The 20,487-nt window shown below is 36.8% G+C and overlaps 2 protein-coding genes across 5 annotated transcripts in view; one reads left to right on the top strand and one right to left on the bottom strand.

Annotated features, from left to right (window-relative positions):
- Positions 1-2,260: 2,260 nt before the first annotated feature.
- Positions 2,261-9,249, bottom strand: LOC135220874 (dipeptidyl peptidase 1-like). Its single transcript, XM_064258468.1, has 8 exons — positions 9,098-9,249; positions 6,436-6,687; positions 5,593-5,745; positions 5,198-5,334; positions 3,783-4,059; positions 3,485-3,607; positions 3,013-3,234; positions 2,261-2,748 (listed from the first exon to the last, which is right to left on the bottom strand). Exons 1-8 carry the CDS (start codon positions 9,101-9,103, stop codon positions 2,566-2,568), a joined length of 1,353 nt encoding a protein of 450 aa, XP_064114538.1. The 5' UTR covers positions 9,104-9,249; the 3' UTR covers positions 2,261-2,565.
- Positions 9,250-10,871: 1,622 nt separating this feature from the next.
- Positions 10,872-20,487, top strand: part of LOC135220872 (ankyrin-1-like) — a 28,292-nt gene continuing 18,676 nt past the window's right edge. Inside the window, exons 1-4 of one of the 4 annotated variants that reach the window (XR_010315806.1) lie at positions 10,872-11,351; positions 14,695-14,897; positions 15,088-15,210; positions 18,750-20,336. Coding sequence is in view for 3 of the 4 variants with exons in the window: in XM_064258464.1 (XP_064114534.1) it covers positions 11,289-11,351; positions 14,695-14,897; positions 15,088-15,210; positions 18,750-20,336 (1,976 nt within the window). In the remaining variant the exon portion in view is untranslated. The remainder of the gene's footprint in view (positions 11,352-14,694; positions 14,898-15,087; positions 15,211-18,749; positions 20,337-20,487) is intronic. The other 3 variants (XM_064258464.1, XM_064258465.1, XM_064258466.1) reach the window with 3 other exon arrangements.

The following is a 20,487-nucleotide window of genomic DNA, read 5'->3' as shown; positions in this document are numbered from 1 at the left end:
ATTTCTCCAACTTCCTTTGATAATTGGTTAAAATAAATGGTTTGGATATACAAGGTGTTAGTATTATGGTGGTACTTTATTACTCGGGTGTGGATTTTTTCAACTTTGGTACTTGGAGCTTATAGTGTGATTTAAAACTCTGGTGACTGAATATTAGATTATTGTAAATTCGGTGGTTTGCAGGATTGTCTACGAGATTAGACTGTCTAGCCTAGCGTTCGTATTGTTGATTGAACCTTTTTGTTTATTAGATTCAATTAGGTGGATTAGAGGGTAGTGGTTCACTGCAGTGGGAATATAAATTTACATAACCCAGGTTAGTTAATTTGATCCTTATTGCAACTTTTATGTGAAAAGTTGGTGATAACACTGAACTGTGGGATTCTAAGGTCTTATGAATCTGGTTGTCTTTCCTTTTTAATTAATGGAAACGTGTCCTGTTGTAGGTTCTAGTCTTTTGGCTGCCCAGACTCCGCCCCCCCCCCAACACCCCCCTCCACCCCCCCCGTTTTTTTTTCGATATCAATCGGGCTTCTCGTAAAATATTTAAATCCTAGTTAATTGGCGAAACAACAGAAGAAAGTGAGAGCCTTCGTAAAAGAGTTCGTTTAGTCTCCAAGAATGACAACAGCCTTCTGAGCCTTAAAACCATTGATAAACTGTTGTGAGCGCGCATCAGTCAATAAAAAACAAGTTTTGCGACGGAAAGTCAACTAACTATTATCTGATGGATTACGACTTCACAGAAAAATACTAGGCTAGCATCCGAAAATATGAGTGAAAAGCTTAGGCTACACAAAAACAAAAGAACGCTTAAATGTATAGTTTAGACGTAAAGCAGACATTCATTCAGAACAGCATATGAATTCATGAAAACTATAGTACTTCACCCATTACCTGTGATACAGAGACATTAACTTCATTTTGCTTTGAAAGGGATTTGACATCCGTGAGCGTTGGACTCTTGATATAATTAAAATAATAAAACTCACATCAATATGCATGCGCAACGACAGTAATTGATTCTGTCGACGGTTCACGGGAGTTTTTGTAAAGCATATAAAAGGCAGGGATCAGATACTCGACAATACATCAATATGAAGAGCAACTTTTCCTAATCGTGTCCGATTATTCATCCGTGTGCGTGTGTAGCCTATGTATGAAAGAGAGAGTAGGTATCGTATATTGGACTTACCTCCAAATAATATTAGGAGAAAATCCCAAGATATGAATTAAGGTACTGCTTTACTACATCTTCTTGTCCTCTGTGTTTTTCTTTATTTCGATGTAAGAAAGGGAATTTTGTTAATCAGTGAAATTTTTGCCAGGTCTTGTGATCAGCTGTTCAATTAGTACCCGTTCACATGAATTTCAACAGCTGCATTCCAAAAGAGAAACATTTCACAAGGGGTAACAGGCGTTTTTGGCCACGGGAAGCTTTCATCCATCTACATAGTGTCCATCACCTTCGAGTTCGATGAATCTGGAAGCTGGTAAGTGTTTTACCGACAAATTTCCTATAACGTACGTGATTTTAATGATGTCTACTTCTTTAATCATTCATTTTTTCCGTATTATGCTTTTTCCATTATGTATCAAGCCCTCTCAAACGTTCCATTCCGATTAATGTTGTAATGGAAAGCATGAGAGAGCTTGATGCATAATAGAAAAAAGCATAATAGTCTCGAACAAATATGAATTTCACAGAAATACTAATTTTCCACACTCATGGACCGCACGAAATACTTTTTTTTTTTTTATTGGAAAGCAATTCAGTTGTAGCTTACCGGAAACAGCAAGCCATGAGATAAAACAGATTTAGGCCTTCTCACGAGATTTCATTTTATGACGTAATGTTTAACGCGTTACAAAAGGATTCACCAACCAATGTTCAACTATTTAACGGAGAGAGAAAGGTCGTCTCATTCTCAAATGTGTGTGCTTGTTCCCTTTTCATGTCTACACACATTAGACTGATACATTTTTCATTGATAGGAAACTTATGCCTCTTGTTTACCTGATGGTAACAAAGTTTAAAACACGAGAAGGGCTTAACCTGGATTGAAAATGATTGTGCATTACTTTACAAAAATAACAACCAGTGTGCAATTTATATAATTAAGCTTTACAAGTTAAATATTCTGAATAGTTAAAGAATATTCGGTGGAATTGTCATTTGTTTAAAAGTCTACGTGTAAGAAATTTGTCTAGATAGTGACAAAAGGTAAAACCGATAATTATCATCAATAAAAAAAGAACGTTTTGTTTCAATCTCCGTAGAGTTTATTGATTTTCTGTAAGTTATTTGTAACAAAAATTAATTTCTTAAGGATATCAGTGAAATACATAGAGAAAATTATCAGGGAAATATGATAAGCTTAACGCAACCAATTAATAACCCATCTAGTTTCCATCAGTGTCAATATCATTCAGCCCAGAATTTGAGGTGTTTCATAAACCTTACATGATAGAATACTTGAAAATGTAAGCATAAGATTGCCTTGTAGTAAAAAAAATATTTTCAGTTTTTCCCTTAGCCATACTTGCAACCATTATTTCTTAAATCTAAGGAATGATGAAGCTCTGCACGGAACAAGACTCAATGGCGCTCTCGTCCACACCCCTCCGAATCCTGAAGTAGCCACTTTCACCCCACCAATCTCCCCAGGAGTTCTTGAGAGTCCAGAACTTTTCTCCTGTCATTTTGTCCACGCCATACCCCACAGCCAGCACTGCATGGTTGGTTTCCTGGAACGGGAGGGTAAAGCCTTTTATTTTAACCCACGTAAAAGTAGTTAGTCTATAGGTGTAACTGAAGGAAGTTAAAGTTGTGTTCTGTTACATCCCCTTCGTAAGAAATTCATTATATGACTGGCTCCCGAGTGCCGAGAGTCGCGTTATTTACAAAATTATCTCTTTCTAACTTGGAAAGAAAAGAGTTTTAAGAGTTGGTCTTTGGTCTCCAGGTAAAATTCTGCGCAAGAAAGCTCAGTTCAGAGTGACGCTTCTTACCTCGAAAGGGGTAAATTCATTTGGTATTCCGGTGTTGTGATAAATGCCGCCGCCATAGTTGACAAGATCCCCGTTCACCATGAATGCAACAGCTATTGGGCCATTGTTGACCAGAGCATGCATCATTTCGACCTCGTTGGTTGCTCCGTAGTATCCACCAATGTACTCGTAGTCGCTGACGTAAGTTCGGCTGCAGGAGGGGTCGGTGTCGCATGTTTCGTCCTGGGAAAGCGTCGGTCTGGATTAAGTCAAGAAGAAGAACCACCTACGCCTTGGCGATTTGAACTGCTGACAGTTCAGACGCTATATAGGCAATATTATATTCTTTATTATTAACTTTCATTTGAAATAAACGAAAAGGCCAAGCTTTGACAGGCAAGATAAAGTGCCCGTTGTTAAGGTGAAATATTACCATTCATTCATAGATTACCTTGTCTATTTAATGAACAAGTAATAAGACATTAATACGTACTATTGCCTCGTAAATATTACATTCCTCTGCAACCACACCTTGTTCGAAAGTGTGACGACCAGCGGTCAGGAAGTTAAAGCCTCCGTCGCAGCCTTGGGCAATCGTCGAACATGTCATTACATCCTGCAGGTAATTAACTCTTTGAGGAGAAAGTCAAGATTTAAAGGTAGTTCCCGCATTTATTTAAGGGAACTATGTGCATTTGTCTTTGCTTCTAAACAAATCTGAAAGGTTTCTGAGCTTCGAAAGAAAAACATATTTTCTATTTTTTCCTCCCTTCCAGCTTGAACTTCATTACCTGCGCAGAAAATGTATCGTTGCGTTGATTTTTTGAAGTGATCCTAAGTCTGGCTTCCAACATTCCCATCGAGCCAAAAGCATAACAGGAGCCACAGTTTGCTTGATCCCTCACAGGGGAAACGTAATCCACCCCATCGATATTCCGCCAGTCAAATTCCTCCGGCAGGAAGTCAAGCTTAGCTCGTTGTTCCTTTGTAATGGGTGCTGGACGAGGGAAGCTGTCTCTGGTGACTGGCCTTCCGCCAGCTCGCTTGTACATATCTTCTATGGTATATCTGGTAAAAAATATATGTATATCAAAATAGGAATTTGTTTCCTCTTGTTACTAGAAAGTTAAGTTACGCTGCTTGGTAGCAGTGGCTTTATGACTTACGGCTTACCGAAATTCACTGTAATAGACGTATGAAGCACGCCCTCGCATGATTAACTTGTATCACTTGTATAGAAAAGGTAAAAGTTTTTTCTAATTTCATAGGCATAGCGTGGAAAGTATAATTGTTATAAAACAATATTTTTTGTTGTGATGCGAGTACCTTGGCATTAAGGTACCAGTAACTTAATCGTTTCATCAAAATCATAATGTGTTGTCTCTCATGAGGCCTTTTCATTATGTAAGTACATATACTTTTCTTAGCAGTTAAAGGCTTTTTGCAGAAAGACTACTTTGAATATCTCATTTTGGAGTAAATGTTTTGTAGTATACATTTTTTTTACTTGGGTCTAGATTCTTCTTTATTGTTCATGCACACAATTTTCTCCTTAGCGAATGTTTGACAAACTCGTGCGTTTAATTTTTGAATTAGAAATTCTCGTTGATGTAACGTCACATCTCAGAAATACTTTTCATGGTTGCTGATTAGAAACTGATCATATTTTGAGAGTATACAATGTGGCAACTAACTTAAAAAGACACTATGTACTATAAAGCAGGATTCGAGCTCATTTAGACAAATAACTGGGTGGTAATGCGCTTAAATGAAATAAAGTTATACCCCATTATAGTATTCGATTAGTCCAGTTCTGTCTTATTGCAAGTTGTTACTTAATACAGTTAATGCAGAAATTCCAAAGATTTTAAGTTTTTAGTTGCGTGTAAAGCATTTGTCAACTGGGGTACTACTGATACCAGCAAAGTTGGAAGACAGACCTACTTGGATGCGAGTTGAAGTTAGGCTAAAATTGTGCGGGAATTGGTAGAAGTAAATACAGAAAAGAAACGAATGGCCGAAGAAGTCCTTTGCCTCGCACGGCATTCAAAACTATGAATGAAAATGACGATAGTGAAAACATGATTACTTTTGTTGTCACGAACATTCAGAGCAAGAAAATAAATAAATAAATAATACTGGGAAGAGAGGGATAGCGACCAAAAGGTGACTTTGAAATCAGAAAATCGTTACACATGTAACTCACTTCTCGTGCTCAGGATATGCTTTGGCCCACCACGATTTCTGGGAGGAGTTGATCTTCTCAATCTGCTTAGGATCGTTCTTGTAGAGTCCCTGCCTTTGAGTGGATGTTTTCTTAATGGCCAGCGTTCTAGGTGGTACCTGAATCAGATATGAGACTCAGAGGGTGACGAAGCATATCGCGTAATATTGCACTATTCTTCGAACGAGAACTACTCATATTCAAGGCCCACTAGGAAAAACGAACACTTATCATCACATTACAATTCCTTTTGATAGCTAGATAATAAAGCTCTTTAGAACTATGTATAATACCAACGCTGAATTTTCATCTGTATGACTAGATTTTGTGATTTTGTGAGACTTATCCTGCAAAAGTTGAAGGGAGTCGCGTCTTACCGCAGACGATTTCTGAGCAGAGAAACAAGCCCAGTTTCTGTTGGTCAAGTCGTGAGACCATCCGTTCATGGTCTGGTCACAGTAAGAGACCGAGTGGTCAGCAGTCGCGGCGTACTTGAAGTACGCGAAGTATGAACGCTCGTTGATTCGTACCTTGAATTTGAAAAGATAAAAAGCTAGTCAATATCGAAGACGCACTTAAAGATAGTTTTGTTCACAAGGGCCATCTGAATAATAATGCCTCTTATTCTATTTCACATATTGTTTGTATCTTGGTGTGATTCAGATTCATAACATCCCACTGGGCTCAACCAAGTACTGTATCTAATTAAAGTTTTTATCAAATGTTCATATATATTAATAATTTTGAACAAAGTTCAAAATGAGGCTTCGAACAGAGAAAAGTCAAACCTGGAAACTACGCTTGGCTACTTTCGGTTGCTTTTCACTCATAAATATTATCATGTTTTTATTCCATGAGAATGCTAACACTGAGAATGCATGAAATGACACACACACACACACACACAACACACACACACACATATATATATATATATATATATATATATATATATATATATATACATATATATATATATATATATATATATAGATATATATACATATATATACTATGTATATATATATATATTGTATATATATGTATATATATATAGATATATATATATACATATATACATATATATATGTATATATGTATACACACACACACACACATATATATTATATATATATATATATATATATATATATATATATATATAATCTAATGCTTTTTAATTAAAGGAAAACTCAAGCAGCCAAGCCGAAGAAACTTGCCTCGAATCCCTCGTCGTACATGAGCGTCCACGTCCCGAAATTTCCCAGTTCGTCTGTGACAGTGTTGGGGAATTCGAGGATAAATGTCTTCTCGTAGACGATCTCGCCCAAGGCATCGCAGTTTAAGGTATGATCGTTAACTCTGTCCGTCTCTGAAAAAGTCCAGGTCCCCAGGACTTCTTCATACAAGCAGTGAATCGGCAGATCGGCCAAAGCAACAGCCGAGCAACACAGAAGCAGGAGCCCACGTAACTGCAACAAAAGGACAGGTATTGTTTCCTGGTGGTCATGTTGAACAGCTAGAGGAATGTCGACGGTCGGTTGATTTTAATTTCTGTCATTTTTTTTTCTTTGACTGAAATGCCAACGTTGACTGCTCTTGTTTCACGTTAAAATGCCAATTCTGTTGATTTAACTGCAATCTAAAACACCATTTGCACGTCTCCTGATGAATTGTACATTTAATATACATATAGTATATAATTATATCATTGTTTACATAAATATAATTATATAAATGTATTTACTATGTACATATATAGGATTATCTCCCAGAAGTTATCATAATAAAGCTTTACCTGTATATTTATAGGTAAAGTAGTTTTAAAAATGGGTCGTTCCAATTAGAAGTCTGGCAATCCAAAATCAGGGAAAAATATGGTGACCTCTACTGAGAAAAATCATCACATTTTAAACATGCGGATGCGGAGAAAGTTGGGGTTTCCTAAATTTTATAATATCTAAATTCGGAAAACACAGTCATGTGTTTCTCACAATGAAGTCTGTTGTATTTTCTTTGCATTTTTCTGGGAAATAGTACAAAGGGAAATATTCTGTGCAGATAATATGGGTCATAGATGCTGCACTTTGATAGCAATTTTGGTCTCCTGATGAAAATCTTTATGATGTTTCAAACAAATTCTTTCCATTAGTATCAATATTTTTGTGTCGTCAGTGTCATATATCTCCCTTTGATTCAGCTTGATATTTTTATTAGAATGGTCTTTATTCCCTTAGATATTTTTGAAGCATACCTTTATTATAAAGATTCCAAGTTCTGCTTTCCAGGACTACTGAGTACTGCGAAGATACCGTTGAGGGCGAAACAATTATGTATATTATAGTAATAACAATATATGCTTTAAAACCTATACGTAAAGTTGTTTTCGTCTTTGCAGTTGAATGACATTATCTTGCTTTATCGATAATTCTAGAAAACACTTAAGTGTCATATTACGATAATGTAGTAACTATAAACAACCTTATTAGTTTACTCCGTTTGTACTACATAAAGTCTTTAAATTTGGGCTATTGTTGGTACGCTTCGTATCGGGATCAAAGTGAATGCGAGTAGACGGCGTTTGGTGTATCTAAAGGCGATTGTCTGTGCTGTGCAATGGACTGAGGGGTCCATCACGTCCGGGAGTCAATGGTTGTTAGGCATGAAAACTGTAAGGGTTGTTGTATGTGAATAAGAAGTGCGTATGAGTACGTGATGGGACAGAGGCACTCCAGTGATGATTAATCCAGGTCCGTATTGCGTATACTTGTGAACAAGATTAAGAATATTCCAGTGATACAAAAAAATCTGCAGGTTTTAAATAAAGGTTTTCACGTTGTGCCAAGAATTAGGTATTGCCTTACCGCGTCAGACTGAATGCAATAGGCCTGTTATGTATGTGTGAATGTTTGTCTGAGGCCTAATGTGACCTGACTACCTGGAAGTGCCTCGGTAAATTATACAAAGGTAATGCTCAGCCAGCATATGTATATATACAGTGCTAGGTTTGTAATCTTAAGGTGATGTATTTTATCCAGGATTAGTTTTTATGTCAAATTGTTAATGCATTTCCTTACCTCCTTAATCCGAGTATTTCTGTGCATTGATTTTATGCATAAACCTGTCTACAAGCGAACGGTCCTATGACACTGAGGTCCATGAGCATTTTTGATGCTGGATAATCATTGCCTCACACTCGCTGAATTGATATTTAACTACAAAATAGCGTAGTGTTTCTTGAATCAGGACCAAAAGCAACTATTTTCCGAAGGCCATAATTCTATGTATATAATAATTAATCCTGACAATATTACAGTACATATTAATGATTATCTCCCCATTTGTGTTATATTATCAAATGGAAAAACTTTACACATGATCTTTTGAAAGTGGCTGTTAACATCGCGACGAGGCGAAGTAGCGGCATTTTTCGCGGTTCATCTCCTCCCAATTATAAGCACGATTATGGATAAAGTTTTATTTATACAGACGAAATCGATAGCACAATGAGGCTGAGAAGGCACCGAACCTGCGCGGAAAATTGTCTTTTTATTTTTTACCAGTATCAGTATTATTTTTTGCAAATTATTTTCTTGATATACACTCAATGTCTTCGTTGCTGAATATGTGCGCTGATAAAATGTCTTTGCTCATAATGAATATGATGTACCACGAAACTTAGAAGATAACGGTTATTATTATCATCGGCATGTTTCTTGACTACTTATTATGAACCACAGCAATGACTTATGAAATGTGATAAAATAATTTCATCAAAATGTGGAAGTATTGAATTATTAAACATAGAGAAAGAACAATAAGACAAACGAAGTACCAAAAAATCAATAAAGAAACCTCGAAAAATAAGCGGCGACTACTCACCAACATATTGTATGTGCAGCAGCCAACACTGACAGCAAAATTCTGCTTGCAGCCGCTTTTTATCAACCTTGGAATATTGCTAATCTTGAGGTCGTGGGAAGTAAGTTATGTCGAACTGATAGGCCCTGTGGGAACTGGGAGAGGTGCTCGCGTATCATGTAAACAGCACTTGTCATCAACACTACTGCTTTATTAATTGTTGTTGGATTTGTTTTCTTGTTTTGGCTCGTCGGGTTCATCGACTTTACCGACAGATATGCATTTTTAATGTTTTCTTGCATCGACGTTGATTGTAAGAATGACCGTGCAACCAATTCTGATAAAAAAATATCGTAAGTTAATTCATTCATTCGCATGCATGATTCATCAGGGACAAACGAGTTTTCACTCGTTTTGTGAGGGAACGGCACCTTCAATGTCACGCTAAAGAGCAGTTGTTGCGTCAGTGTCAGAGATGTCGATGCCACAGAGTTCAACCACGGGACCATAGGTCAACAGAGGCTTTACTCACGAGATACTCCTTTGCCTTGTTTCGGATCAATTCCTTTTTCCCATGATTAATATATTATATATATATATATATATATATATATATAGATATATATATATATATATTATATATATATAATAATTAAATAGCTTGTTTCTTTACTGATTTTTATTTTAAAATTTATTGCCATCTCTCATTATGCTATTTGTTCGAGCATAGGAGCATTTACTCTTGTTGAAGTTTGCTGAGTTTTTTTTTTTTTTTTTTTTTGTCTACATTCTTTATGAATGTGACATCAGACAACTTAAAAGAATTCAATCCTGATACGTATGTGCACCATAAGATAAGAGTTAATATATGTGAATCTTGGTTGCTCCTATCAAGTCTAAAATGCTGTTGGGATGTTACAGATGCTGTTAATTATCGGTTTGTGTAATAGTTGCTACTTACTTACTTTGTCACGACTAAGCGTATTTTCTCTCGCAATCGCATCAGAGATATTTTATTGTTCAAGGAGAAACGAGTGGATGATTTTGGTTTCTCTGTCAGCATCAAATATATCGAGTAGAGGTTGTCCTTGTAATGTTATATGAGAGGTCTTTCATATGCTGAATTCATTAAACTTCCCTTTTAGATGGGGAGTCTGGAGTGAATTTCCACTTACCAGAGTTCATGGACAGAAGGTAATTTGGGCAGTCTCTCTGCTGCATGTGGACTGCAGACTCGACCTGCAAGAGTATTTGCATCTTCCACTGTCAAGATTGATCAATCAACGACGTTAGCTAATGATAATTCAGAATCATCAGGAATTTTTTCTTAGGGGATAATGTTATCAGAGATACTTGATTTTTCAACTTTAGCATTTTCAGACTGTAGTTATACGGCGAGCACTTCACTCCTGCCTTCCCATATAATATGTGGCCTTGATGTGGACGAACGAATAGTTGTGTACGTATAGTATAGCTATAAATAGGTATAATCTTAGGGAAATGTGTGTGCATGAATAGATAATGTACGTTAGGTTTCGCAACTTTTGTGTAGCAGCATCCTGTTTTCAAACTCACAAACATCGTTCGCAGTTTTGCCACGAAACATTTACCAAATTCAGAGCAAAAAAAAAAAAAAAAAAAAAAAGTTCTGGCAGTAAAAAAAAGAGCGAGTGGGAACTGGTACACCTGGGATCGAGCAATTGGTTTCCCCCGAAAAAAAAAAGGAACCCGGGGACATACAAAAGCGTGTATTTTCAGTTCGACATCTGGACATAGGCAGGGATTACAGCAAAGTCATGGCACGTTGATGTGATAAAAACTCTGGACGATTCATTGTGAACGTTGCAAAATAGTTATATTCTACAGAGAGAGACATCGATTGCAATTTTCTTTCATCAGTAAATAAGTGTGAACATTTTCGACAGAAACTAAGTTCTTGTAATCACACTAAAAGAAAAAAAAACTAACGCAGTACAATCTCTGTCAAAAGTTGCTATGAACGCATTCCCCGAATTAGAGTTAACACAACTTTGCCCTTTCCTGTGGAAACGACCATTGAATATTATCTTCAAATGACGACATAGCCGAGTACGGATAAGCACGTCCTGCTGAGGATGTCAGAGACAGCCGAGCTTAGTGTCGGTTTTGATGTTGAACGTTGCGAGTTGACGTTGTTTACGTACAGAAAGAAGTGTTCTCCAAATAACTTGCGATGTCTGTCGATACGTTACCCGGAGAGAGAGGAGGAAACTTGAACGGAGTAATGGATGAGGAGGTCTGTCTGAATTACTCGTTGATTCATTTTTTCTTCTTGTGGTTTTCGTAAACTAAGTATGAAAGCAGGTTCTCCCTTCCCCTTTCCATTTATCTATTTATGTATCTATTGAGACAAATATCAGATGTAGGTTCGGCATTCTATGTTCATTTCCCTTGTGCGCTGACGTTAAATGTGTTGTCGTCTTCGAATATAAGTCTGCAAATTTGATAGACACCGCTTGACAAAGACTTACCCATGGAAAGGCTTTCGTGTGTTTCAGGTATTTGTTATTAAAGATAGAGGAATGACCTTCAGTGACTAAGTTCGAAAGGTGGCCAAACTCTTTCTTTGAAAGGTCTCTTAATGAGTTTAATTTTACATAGTTGTTATCTAGGGAAGTTGGTATGGAAAGATTCGATATCAAAGTTATCCATGACTGATGTTTCCGGTAGTTTTACATCTATTAAGTAATCGAAAAACACTTCGGAATTTCTCAAGCTGTTCTCGTTTATGGACAGCTGGTTGATATAAGGAATGATGAAATCATTGGCGTAATCTTTGAAGATCAAATAGGTCGAATTTGAATGTTTAGTATATGAATCACAGGTAAAGAACACACTGTACCTGTTTCATCTAATTGCTTCTATTCTTGTTTAGTAACATTTTAATTTTATAGCTTTCAAGGCTTCTACTGTAATTTTTGTCTCATAAAATATTTTAATTTTTGTAAGAAATCAACCTTATCTTGTACTACTCTTCAGTCCTTCTAAGGCCTAGTGACGTGTAAACTAATAGTTTCCTGGAATTTTGAGAATTTCTAGATCATTTTCTGAGAATATGTTTTGAACTCTTTGTCACACGGTTTCATGATTTTATATGAAACAGTTTTTCGCACATGCCAATATTTAAATGAATCGTATCGTAAAACGGTAATTATATTACTGTTATACAAAATCTCAAAGGTCGAAAATTTTTTACTTCCGAGATTTTTGGTTTTGCTGTGTTCTAGACATAAAGCAAACGACGTTGGTCTTTTTTAAACAATGAGTAGTCAGAGAGATTTCTGTGACTATATATATGTATAAACAATTGGAGCGGACAATATAGAAGCGTATTATATATGGTCAAATTTGTATATTGTTACATGAGAGCACATTAAAAGATCATATAAAACCATAAACCGCAGTGAATACACTGTATCAGGCAAAGAGTTTTAAGAATACGAAAAGTTGAAAATAAACGCAGATATGAACATATATAATGACACATTGTATATGTTCCTGTGTTCCAAGAGGGAATGCGAAGGACACAAACACAAAAACAGACAAAATGAAGATCTGAGATAAAACTAGTGATTTACGACAGAAATAGAGGCAGTTTGAATCTTTAAATTAGGGAACGCGTAGTTTGATATTTGGCGATTCATTATAGTAATTTTACACTTGACGGCATGATTTCTTAAACTGGATTGCTCTGGATCGGACAGTAACATCCAGTTTTGTAACTTGCCCCTCTGTGGGAGTCGGCTCTGGCCGTGGCCACCGTGTTCACACTGATCCTGAGAAGCCGCCTATAATATATAGCAGATCCCGAGTCCCTATTTAAAATCTAGAGAGCGAGCCGATCGCTTTCGGATTTTCTGGGACGAGTTTGATGCCAATGGCTCAAAAGAAATTTTGAACGACCTCAACGAAATCCCTTCTAAACCGGCATCATGTCAAAAGGGAAAACTGGTGTATGTAGGCAGTTCAGGGACATTCAAGTTCACTGTAGGGTTGAATGATTTGTGATTAGTATTCGATAGAAATTTTTGTTTGGAAAGCAATTGGTGTTGAAAAAATGCTGTAGGGAGGGGATTCCTTGAAGAAATAGTCTAAAAGTGAGGGTTAAAGCACAATGTATGAGTATGTGCCAATTCTGAATCGTGTTCTTTTTGTAAGGTAAAAGTGCTGTTATGATAGGTGTTAGCGAACTCAAGAAACCGGTCAGTTTCGACTTCATGTTTACAAAGGAATAAGGTATCTACATATCGGGAATAAAAAAGGGGGCAGAGTGCCTGGAGCCATACGTCAAGGTTTTGCTCCTCCGAGTAACACAGATATTCGCAGAAGTTGGTCCGAGTGAACATCCTATGACCCTGGCCGTGTTTGTTTAAATAGTTTTCCATTAAATACTGTAGGTTTCATCGAACTCAAAAACTGAGAAAATCATCAACAAAAAATTATATGTGGATCCTTTTTCAAATGGCTCCTCTCTCGGCAGTTTGTTTAGCCTTCCCAAAATTCACAACCCATGTTTCCTTTCGCACTGCTCTTGCCTCATACAGTGTAGCAAACAATAAGCTGGCGAAATTAGATAGAGGGGTTGGCCATAGGGAGCCCACTCAACTCTTGCGAAAATTTTTGTGCTTCCTGGAAGAGTACATCCTTGGTGAATTCCCCCAAACCAATCGCCCACATTTTTATTCTCTATATGCAGTTTATGATAAAGTTGTCCTTATCAAACAAAAAGTCGATTCTGACCGGTTTATTGTGTTTGTCAACGCCTACAACATCACTTTTACTAAGGAAAAGGGCCATGATTCAAAATTGGCTTTTTAGTGATTTTAATTTTCCATTGTCATGCTCTGTGTGTCTCCTGACTCGAGGATGTAAGAGGCCTTGGACAAAGCATGAAATTATTTAGCTACTGGTCAACGTCAATTTCTATAGGACTGAAAGGCCTCTAGTAAATATAGACATAGCTGCAACTGCTGAACAAGAATTAGGTAGAATATTGAACGTCAAGCAACAAGGCCGATGGTTCTGTAATACCACAGTTGAATATAAAAATGTTTGTGAAAATATAAAAGCACAGTACAAAGTAAAGACTGCCTTGATCTAAGAAAAGAAAGAGAACTTGGTGTTAGAGCCATTTAAAACGTGAGCAGTCAAATGGCTGCTCAGGTTTGGAATTTAGGAATTTGCAGAGTGAAGGTTGCTGATAATCATAAAAAAAAACCATAGAAAAACAGAGAAGGATAGGATGTTTCTTATCTAAAAAATAGTTTCTTCGAGAACATATATATTATATATATAATATAATATATATATATATATATATATATATTTGTGTGTGTGTGTGTGTGTGTATGTATGTATATAATATATATATATATATATAATATATATTATAGATATATATATATATATATATATAGATATATATATGATATATATATATATATAGATTATATATATATATATATATATATCTATATATATATATATATATATATATAATCTCGGACATTTGATATGTGGGAAACTCCTGAATCTTATTACACGCTGAATTACGCATTTGCCTTTATGCTATTATGTAGGACGTTGTTAGGAGAAGAAATGCAGTCCCTTACCCCTTGCAGGCCAAGAAGCTGAGAGACTTGTGCAGCGCCACAAACAACCTGGAAAGCGAAAGAATTCAGGAGGTGGAGTTCCTCCTGGAGGATTATCCCGACATCGTCAACATGACTTCTGAGGATGGCCAGACACCTCTTCACAGAGCTGCAATTAACAATCAGGCTTGGTATGCTGACAGCTTTTCTCATGAGTACTTTGGTCATCTCTTCCTAAAACCCTTGGAGACACTTTCTAAGAGTAGCATGCATTAACAGAAAAACAGGGGGTGAGGTTTGTCAAAGAAAAATGAACTTCACACATATCCGCTGAAATATTCCTTTCAACACGAAGTTTTAACCTCTCCATTTTTGTTCCAGGATTATTCCAACACTGTTACGCAACGGTGCTGATCCGGAGTTTTATGACGATGCTGGTTTCACTCCACTTTTCCACACCATCACACGACAGTCACTGGAGTGCTTTGAAACGCTTCTGGAAAGGTAGGTTTTAGTGACTTTATCTCTTTATTGAAGTACAAGTTTATATTCGTGAGCGTACAACGCAGTTCACTTTTTACTTTCTTAGTATTTGGTTTAGGAATCTTGGTTTTACTGGGAAAAAAATCAAGTATGATCGAAATTGGGGAATTTCTAGTTGTCTGCCTCATTCAGGTTCTTTAGTCGCCTTTAGTCACCTCACAAGCGTTACGTAGAGCATTTCAATTGCCTGGTTATGGTTCATTGAAGTGCATTTATTTATTCCCTTTACGGTCACAGCTTTCTAAAGTTTCACTGCGAAAGGAAAAAAAAAAAAAAAAAAAAAAAAAAGAAAAAAAAAAAAAAAAAAAGAAAAAAAAAAAAAAAAAAAAAAAAAGAAGCATAATTTAAATAGACGCGAGCCATCATTTACTTAAAGGGACCACTTGATTCAGTAGATCAAAATGAGGATTGGGAAGACGTGGTAATCTTTGCAGGATCACTTATGAATGAAATGGGTCATAGAGTGGTCACTTAGAATATAATAGTGAAAGGCGGTTTCCATATAGGATAAGAAAAGTTTCTGATGTAACTTAGTGGTTAATTATCAGTATTCAGGAAATAAACTATATGAAACTTGGAGATGTAATAAAGAAATAAAAGCTAGTGTTTGTTCAAAAATTGTTGTAACACTGAAGACAGTGGCAGCATTCAGAAAAACTAAAAGGCTTCTGGAAAACGAAATAGGTTCTCTTGAGACAACATTGGCAAATAAGAGGATCGCCATTGATAAACGCGGAGGAAGAAGAAGATGGGGAAGATGACACCATAAAACAGAAAAATTCCACATCATGCAGATGGGAGATTCGGTTCAAAAGTCTGCTCAGAGTTTTGTGACAGACTCAAAGGAGCTCAGAATCCGGACGTCATTGCCGAGAACGAACAACCTGATATCTATGAAAGGTTTACTGGCAGACAATGGCAAATCTAGCGTTTAAATGACTTACTATGAGATTCAGGGCCTCTGTAACACGGTTTTTTGGACTTTGCTCCTTGTCAAAGCATCGGATGTAGCTGAAAGTTGACATATGTATATTTTACACCCACACACAAATTTTTGTCAGCATTATCAATAACCTAAATAAACCCGATAGTTTTTAAAAATTTTTATAGAGTAAAAATCATCTAGCCGACGCCATGGCCAATGATTACGAGCCAAGAGTCGAAAAACATTCATTACGTAAGCAAAGTAAACACCTTTTGACAAAATGTTGCGCCGCCCATCCACTAGACAGAAACCCATTCACCTTGTTCCATCGGCTCTGAAACCCAAAGACTTTATGAATGGCTGAACGATACATAGATGTGGGTGGGGTATCTGTGCTAGCGTAGTAATACTACTGTAGCAGTAGTGCCGCAACAGTATAGCAGTAATATACATGAATTAAACGTTTAGCCCAACGGCTGGGAACCTTGAGGATTATTTAGCACTTCTTACAACTACTCGAGAAATGAGTTTTTATAGCCAGAAGTTAAATTTTCTAATCCAACAATGCCCATGATAGCCTTCAGTGTTATCCTGAATTATAACGAGGCCAAAGTGGGTGGAGCCTCATGAAGTTATCATTCTGACGATAGTTATTGGTGAAGGTTTAAAGCTAAAACACGGTACCGGCTATATTTTTTTCAGTAAATAGGTAGATAGCCAATAAATAAAAATTGCATGACATTGGATATAGCAGTTATCAAATCAAGCTTGTCTACTATGTTTTTGAAAATTACCATCTATTCCCTACATCTTGTCAATCTGATTGTGACCTATAAAGCACTGTAATTTCTTAGGAAACTTATTTTGGGAATTAATCGAAGTGTTTTTGTATTTATTAACATATTTTGTTGGTTTGTTCATTATGACAATTATCAGTGGAGAGTTTCAGAATTTATAAAGGTGTACTGCTTTGCTTGTATATAAATTTTTGTCATTGTTGCCAGAGGTATAGCCTTCGTTACGTATAGCCAATCATCCATCGAGAAGAGGAAGGAATGCTGTCATAAGTTACGTAACGAGTGCGTTCGAAACCTTTTCTCTGAGTAAGTTGGCCCGTCTTCAAAAAAAAAGTCACTTTTCTTTACATTGTAAGTACAAAATTTATTCAACCTACGTAATGCAGAATATCAGTCAAAATTTATGTGTAGATATAATGTGTATTCTGAATAAGCGTTATATTTATGAAATGCATAGATAAAAAGTTATTGCGAAAAACCCGTGTTACGGAGGCCCTGAATCTCATAGTACTGACTTTCATTATCTGAAAGTTGTGAAAGTGTGAATGCTTTCGTTCAGTCTTAATACTGAAATTCACCATCTTCATTGACCAGGATTATAGAGGAAAGCAGATATACTGATTTTATTTTTTGTAAGATCATACAAATATGGAGATTTTCTCTGTGCTTAACCTTGTCACTCATACTGATATTGGAAGTACAAGTAGGTCTCATCCGTAGGTTACGTAAGTTTTTTTTTTTCATTACCTCCTCAATACACGCAAAAAAAAGAAGTATCTTTTACACACGCACACTCACACTCACATCCATAGGTGGTTAGTTCCGTGAAAAAACTTGACCTCACTCACACAGTGCATTGCAGGCACTACTTAAGGTTCTTTGCAGCGTTCCTGTGGCCCCTAGCTTCGCCTACTTTCATTCCTTTTACTATGTCTCCGTTCATATTCTCTTTGTTCCATTTACTTTCCACCCTCTCCTAACAATTGTTTCATTGCGCATTTGCGAGGTATTCCTCCTGCTGCACCTTTAAAAATGTATTCTCTCAATTTCCCTTTCAGCGCTGAATGACCTCATATATATATATATATAGATATATATATATATATATATTATATATATATATATATATATATGTGTGTGTGTGTGTGTTGTGTGTGTGTGTGTGTGTGTGTATGTATAATATTGTGTATATAATATATAAGTATACAGCCATTAAATTATTAATATATATATATATATATATATATATATCTATATCATATATATATATATATATATATATACACAATGTATATAAAATATTTTTCATTTATTAGATGGTAACATATTATGATATGACAATTTGACAAATTATGATTATTAACAGCAGAAGAATACTGTATTTTTCACATACCAAATATTCTGTTGGTGTTCGAAATTGGCAGATTGTCGTGTCACATGTTATCATTTAATAAATACGAAATATTTTATCCAGTTTATGATATTCATGTAGCCTATATCCCTGAATGATCAACAGGGTCCTTACCATTGTTTGCATCTTAGAGGATTAGTTAGAATTGTCATGACTGACCTTTGTCTGTAATCATGCTGCTTTAGATTAAAGTGATTGGTTATGATTTTTTCGTCTTCAGATTATCATTAGTATATTTTTTTTTTACCTACGAAGCGCTTGTCCATTTTACTAATGTTATTTTTTCTGTTTGGGAAGATATGCAGTCAGCAATGGGATAATGATCTCTGTTATGCAGGTAACAAAATGCCAAAATCTCATTTTCCAGCGGAGTAGATGTCAATGTAAGTAGTGCAAAGGGCCAACCACCACTGCACTGCGCCGTGGAACACTATTATAAGCACGGGAGAATGGTGGGAAAGCTCCTAAAATGCGGCGCCGACGTGAACAAGGTAGACGAAGACAACCGCCAAACGCCACTTCACGTAGCTGCTCGTCTTGGGGTTGCCGTTATTCTTCAAGAACTGCTCAACGCAAAGCCCAGGGACATTAACGTACTCGATGCATCCAAACTGTCACCTCTGCACTTAGCTGCGGAAAAAGGTCATCGTGATTGCTGCGAGATCCTTCTGGCATCTGGGGCAAACAGTTCTGTTCGCAACAAGCTAAAGGAAACTCCACTGATGTTAGCAGTAAAAAATAGCTATACCAAGACTTGTGAGGTTTTGCTTCAGAATAACAAAGAATCTGTAAACGATGTTAACGATGCTCACCAGACTCCAGTGATTATTGCTTCGAGTAGTAAAACAAATGCTTCCGTTTTCGTCTTACAGTCACTTCTGAAGTATGATCCGGATTTAAAAGCAACATCATCAGGTGGAGACACAGCATTGCATTATGCTGCCAAAAATGGCTTTGCTCAGAAGTGCCGTTACCTGATGGAGGCTGGAGCTGACTGTAACTTAACAAACAAACTTAAGATGACTCCAATCCACTGCGCGGCAAAGAAGAACTCTGTTTCTTGTGTTGCTGCTCTTCTGGGTTTCTCCGAGGAAGATATTTGTGATTTACTCTTTTCTCAGTCTGGTTCAGAGGATACTCATTCACATTTTTCTCCTTCAAATGATATCAGTCAAGATGTAACAGATTCTCGTCCTGGAGATTATGACACTCATGATTCACAAGACGTCAACGCTAAAGATAAACAAGGCATGACGCCCCTGCATTATGCATTAATGAAAAGCTCAGAAGAGTGTTGCAAGCTGCTGCTCAAGAAACGGGCTAATGTTAATCTCAAGAATAATAAAAATAACACTCCACTGCACTTAGCAGCCGAAAGAGGACTAGCTAAATGCTGTATTTTGCTTCTTGCCAAAGGAGCAGATGTCAAAGCGACCAACGATGAAGAAAAGACGCCTCTTCATTTGGCTGCAGCTGCAGGATCTCGCGCTTGTTGTAAGATCTTGATGAAGAAAGGAGCCGAACTCGGTGCTGTTGACAAGATGAAAATGTCACCTTTGCACTATGCTGCTAAAGTGGGTTCTGCGGAATGTTGTGAAGTGCTGCTAAAGAGGGTTGAAAAGAACTTTGTATCTTATTCTGCTGATACTCCATTGCACCTTGCTGCTAAAGATGGTTATTTGAACTGTTGCGAGCAACTAGTTCAGAACACATTTACAATTAAATACTTATTGAGACGAAACAGATATGGACAGATGCCCCACAATGCAGCTTTTGACAACGGAAAAGATGATGCCTTCTGCTTCCTACTTCACAAGGCTGTAGATTACATCGTCAGAGAGGAGTCCTCAGAAAGGTTTGGAAGGTCACAGAGAAAAGACAGGCGCGAGGATGAACCGATTCTTAAACCTGCACTGAGCGACCTGCTCAAACAGAGTATACAACAAAAAAGGAGGTGAGCCGTTGTTGGAATTACCGATTAGGACAATATAGATGTGTATATGTTATAGAGATGATTATTAAGACATCAAATGATGTATGAGTGGGCTCAGCCTCTAAAGTCTTGCTGTGTGTCGTTTGTCAAACGTTTTCCTATGTTGATTAAA

The sequence above is a fragment of the Macrobrachium nipponense genome, chromosome 2, assembly GCF_015104395.2.
Source record: "Macrobrachium nipponense isolate FS-2020 chromosome 2, ASM1510439v2, whole genome shotgun sequence".
In the NCBI taxonomy this organism is placed as follows: domain Eukaryota; kingdom Metazoa; phylum Arthropoda; class Malacostraca; order Decapoda; family Palaemonidae; genus Macrobrachium; species Macrobrachium nipponense.
Note: the sequence above shows the minus strand (reverse complement) of the source record. Positions and strands in the feature narration are given on the sequence as shown.

Coding starts and splice junctions, on each gene's coding strand:
- LOC135220874 (XM_064258468.1), bottom strand. Junction 5,746..6,435: donor TGTACGACGAGGGATTCGAG/GCAAGTTTCTTC, acceptor TTCAAATTCAAG/GTACGAATCAACGAGCGTTC. Junction 3,608..3,782: donor ACGATACATTTTCTGCGCAG/GTAATGAAGTTC, acceptor AATTACCTGCAG/GATGTAATGACATGTTCGAC.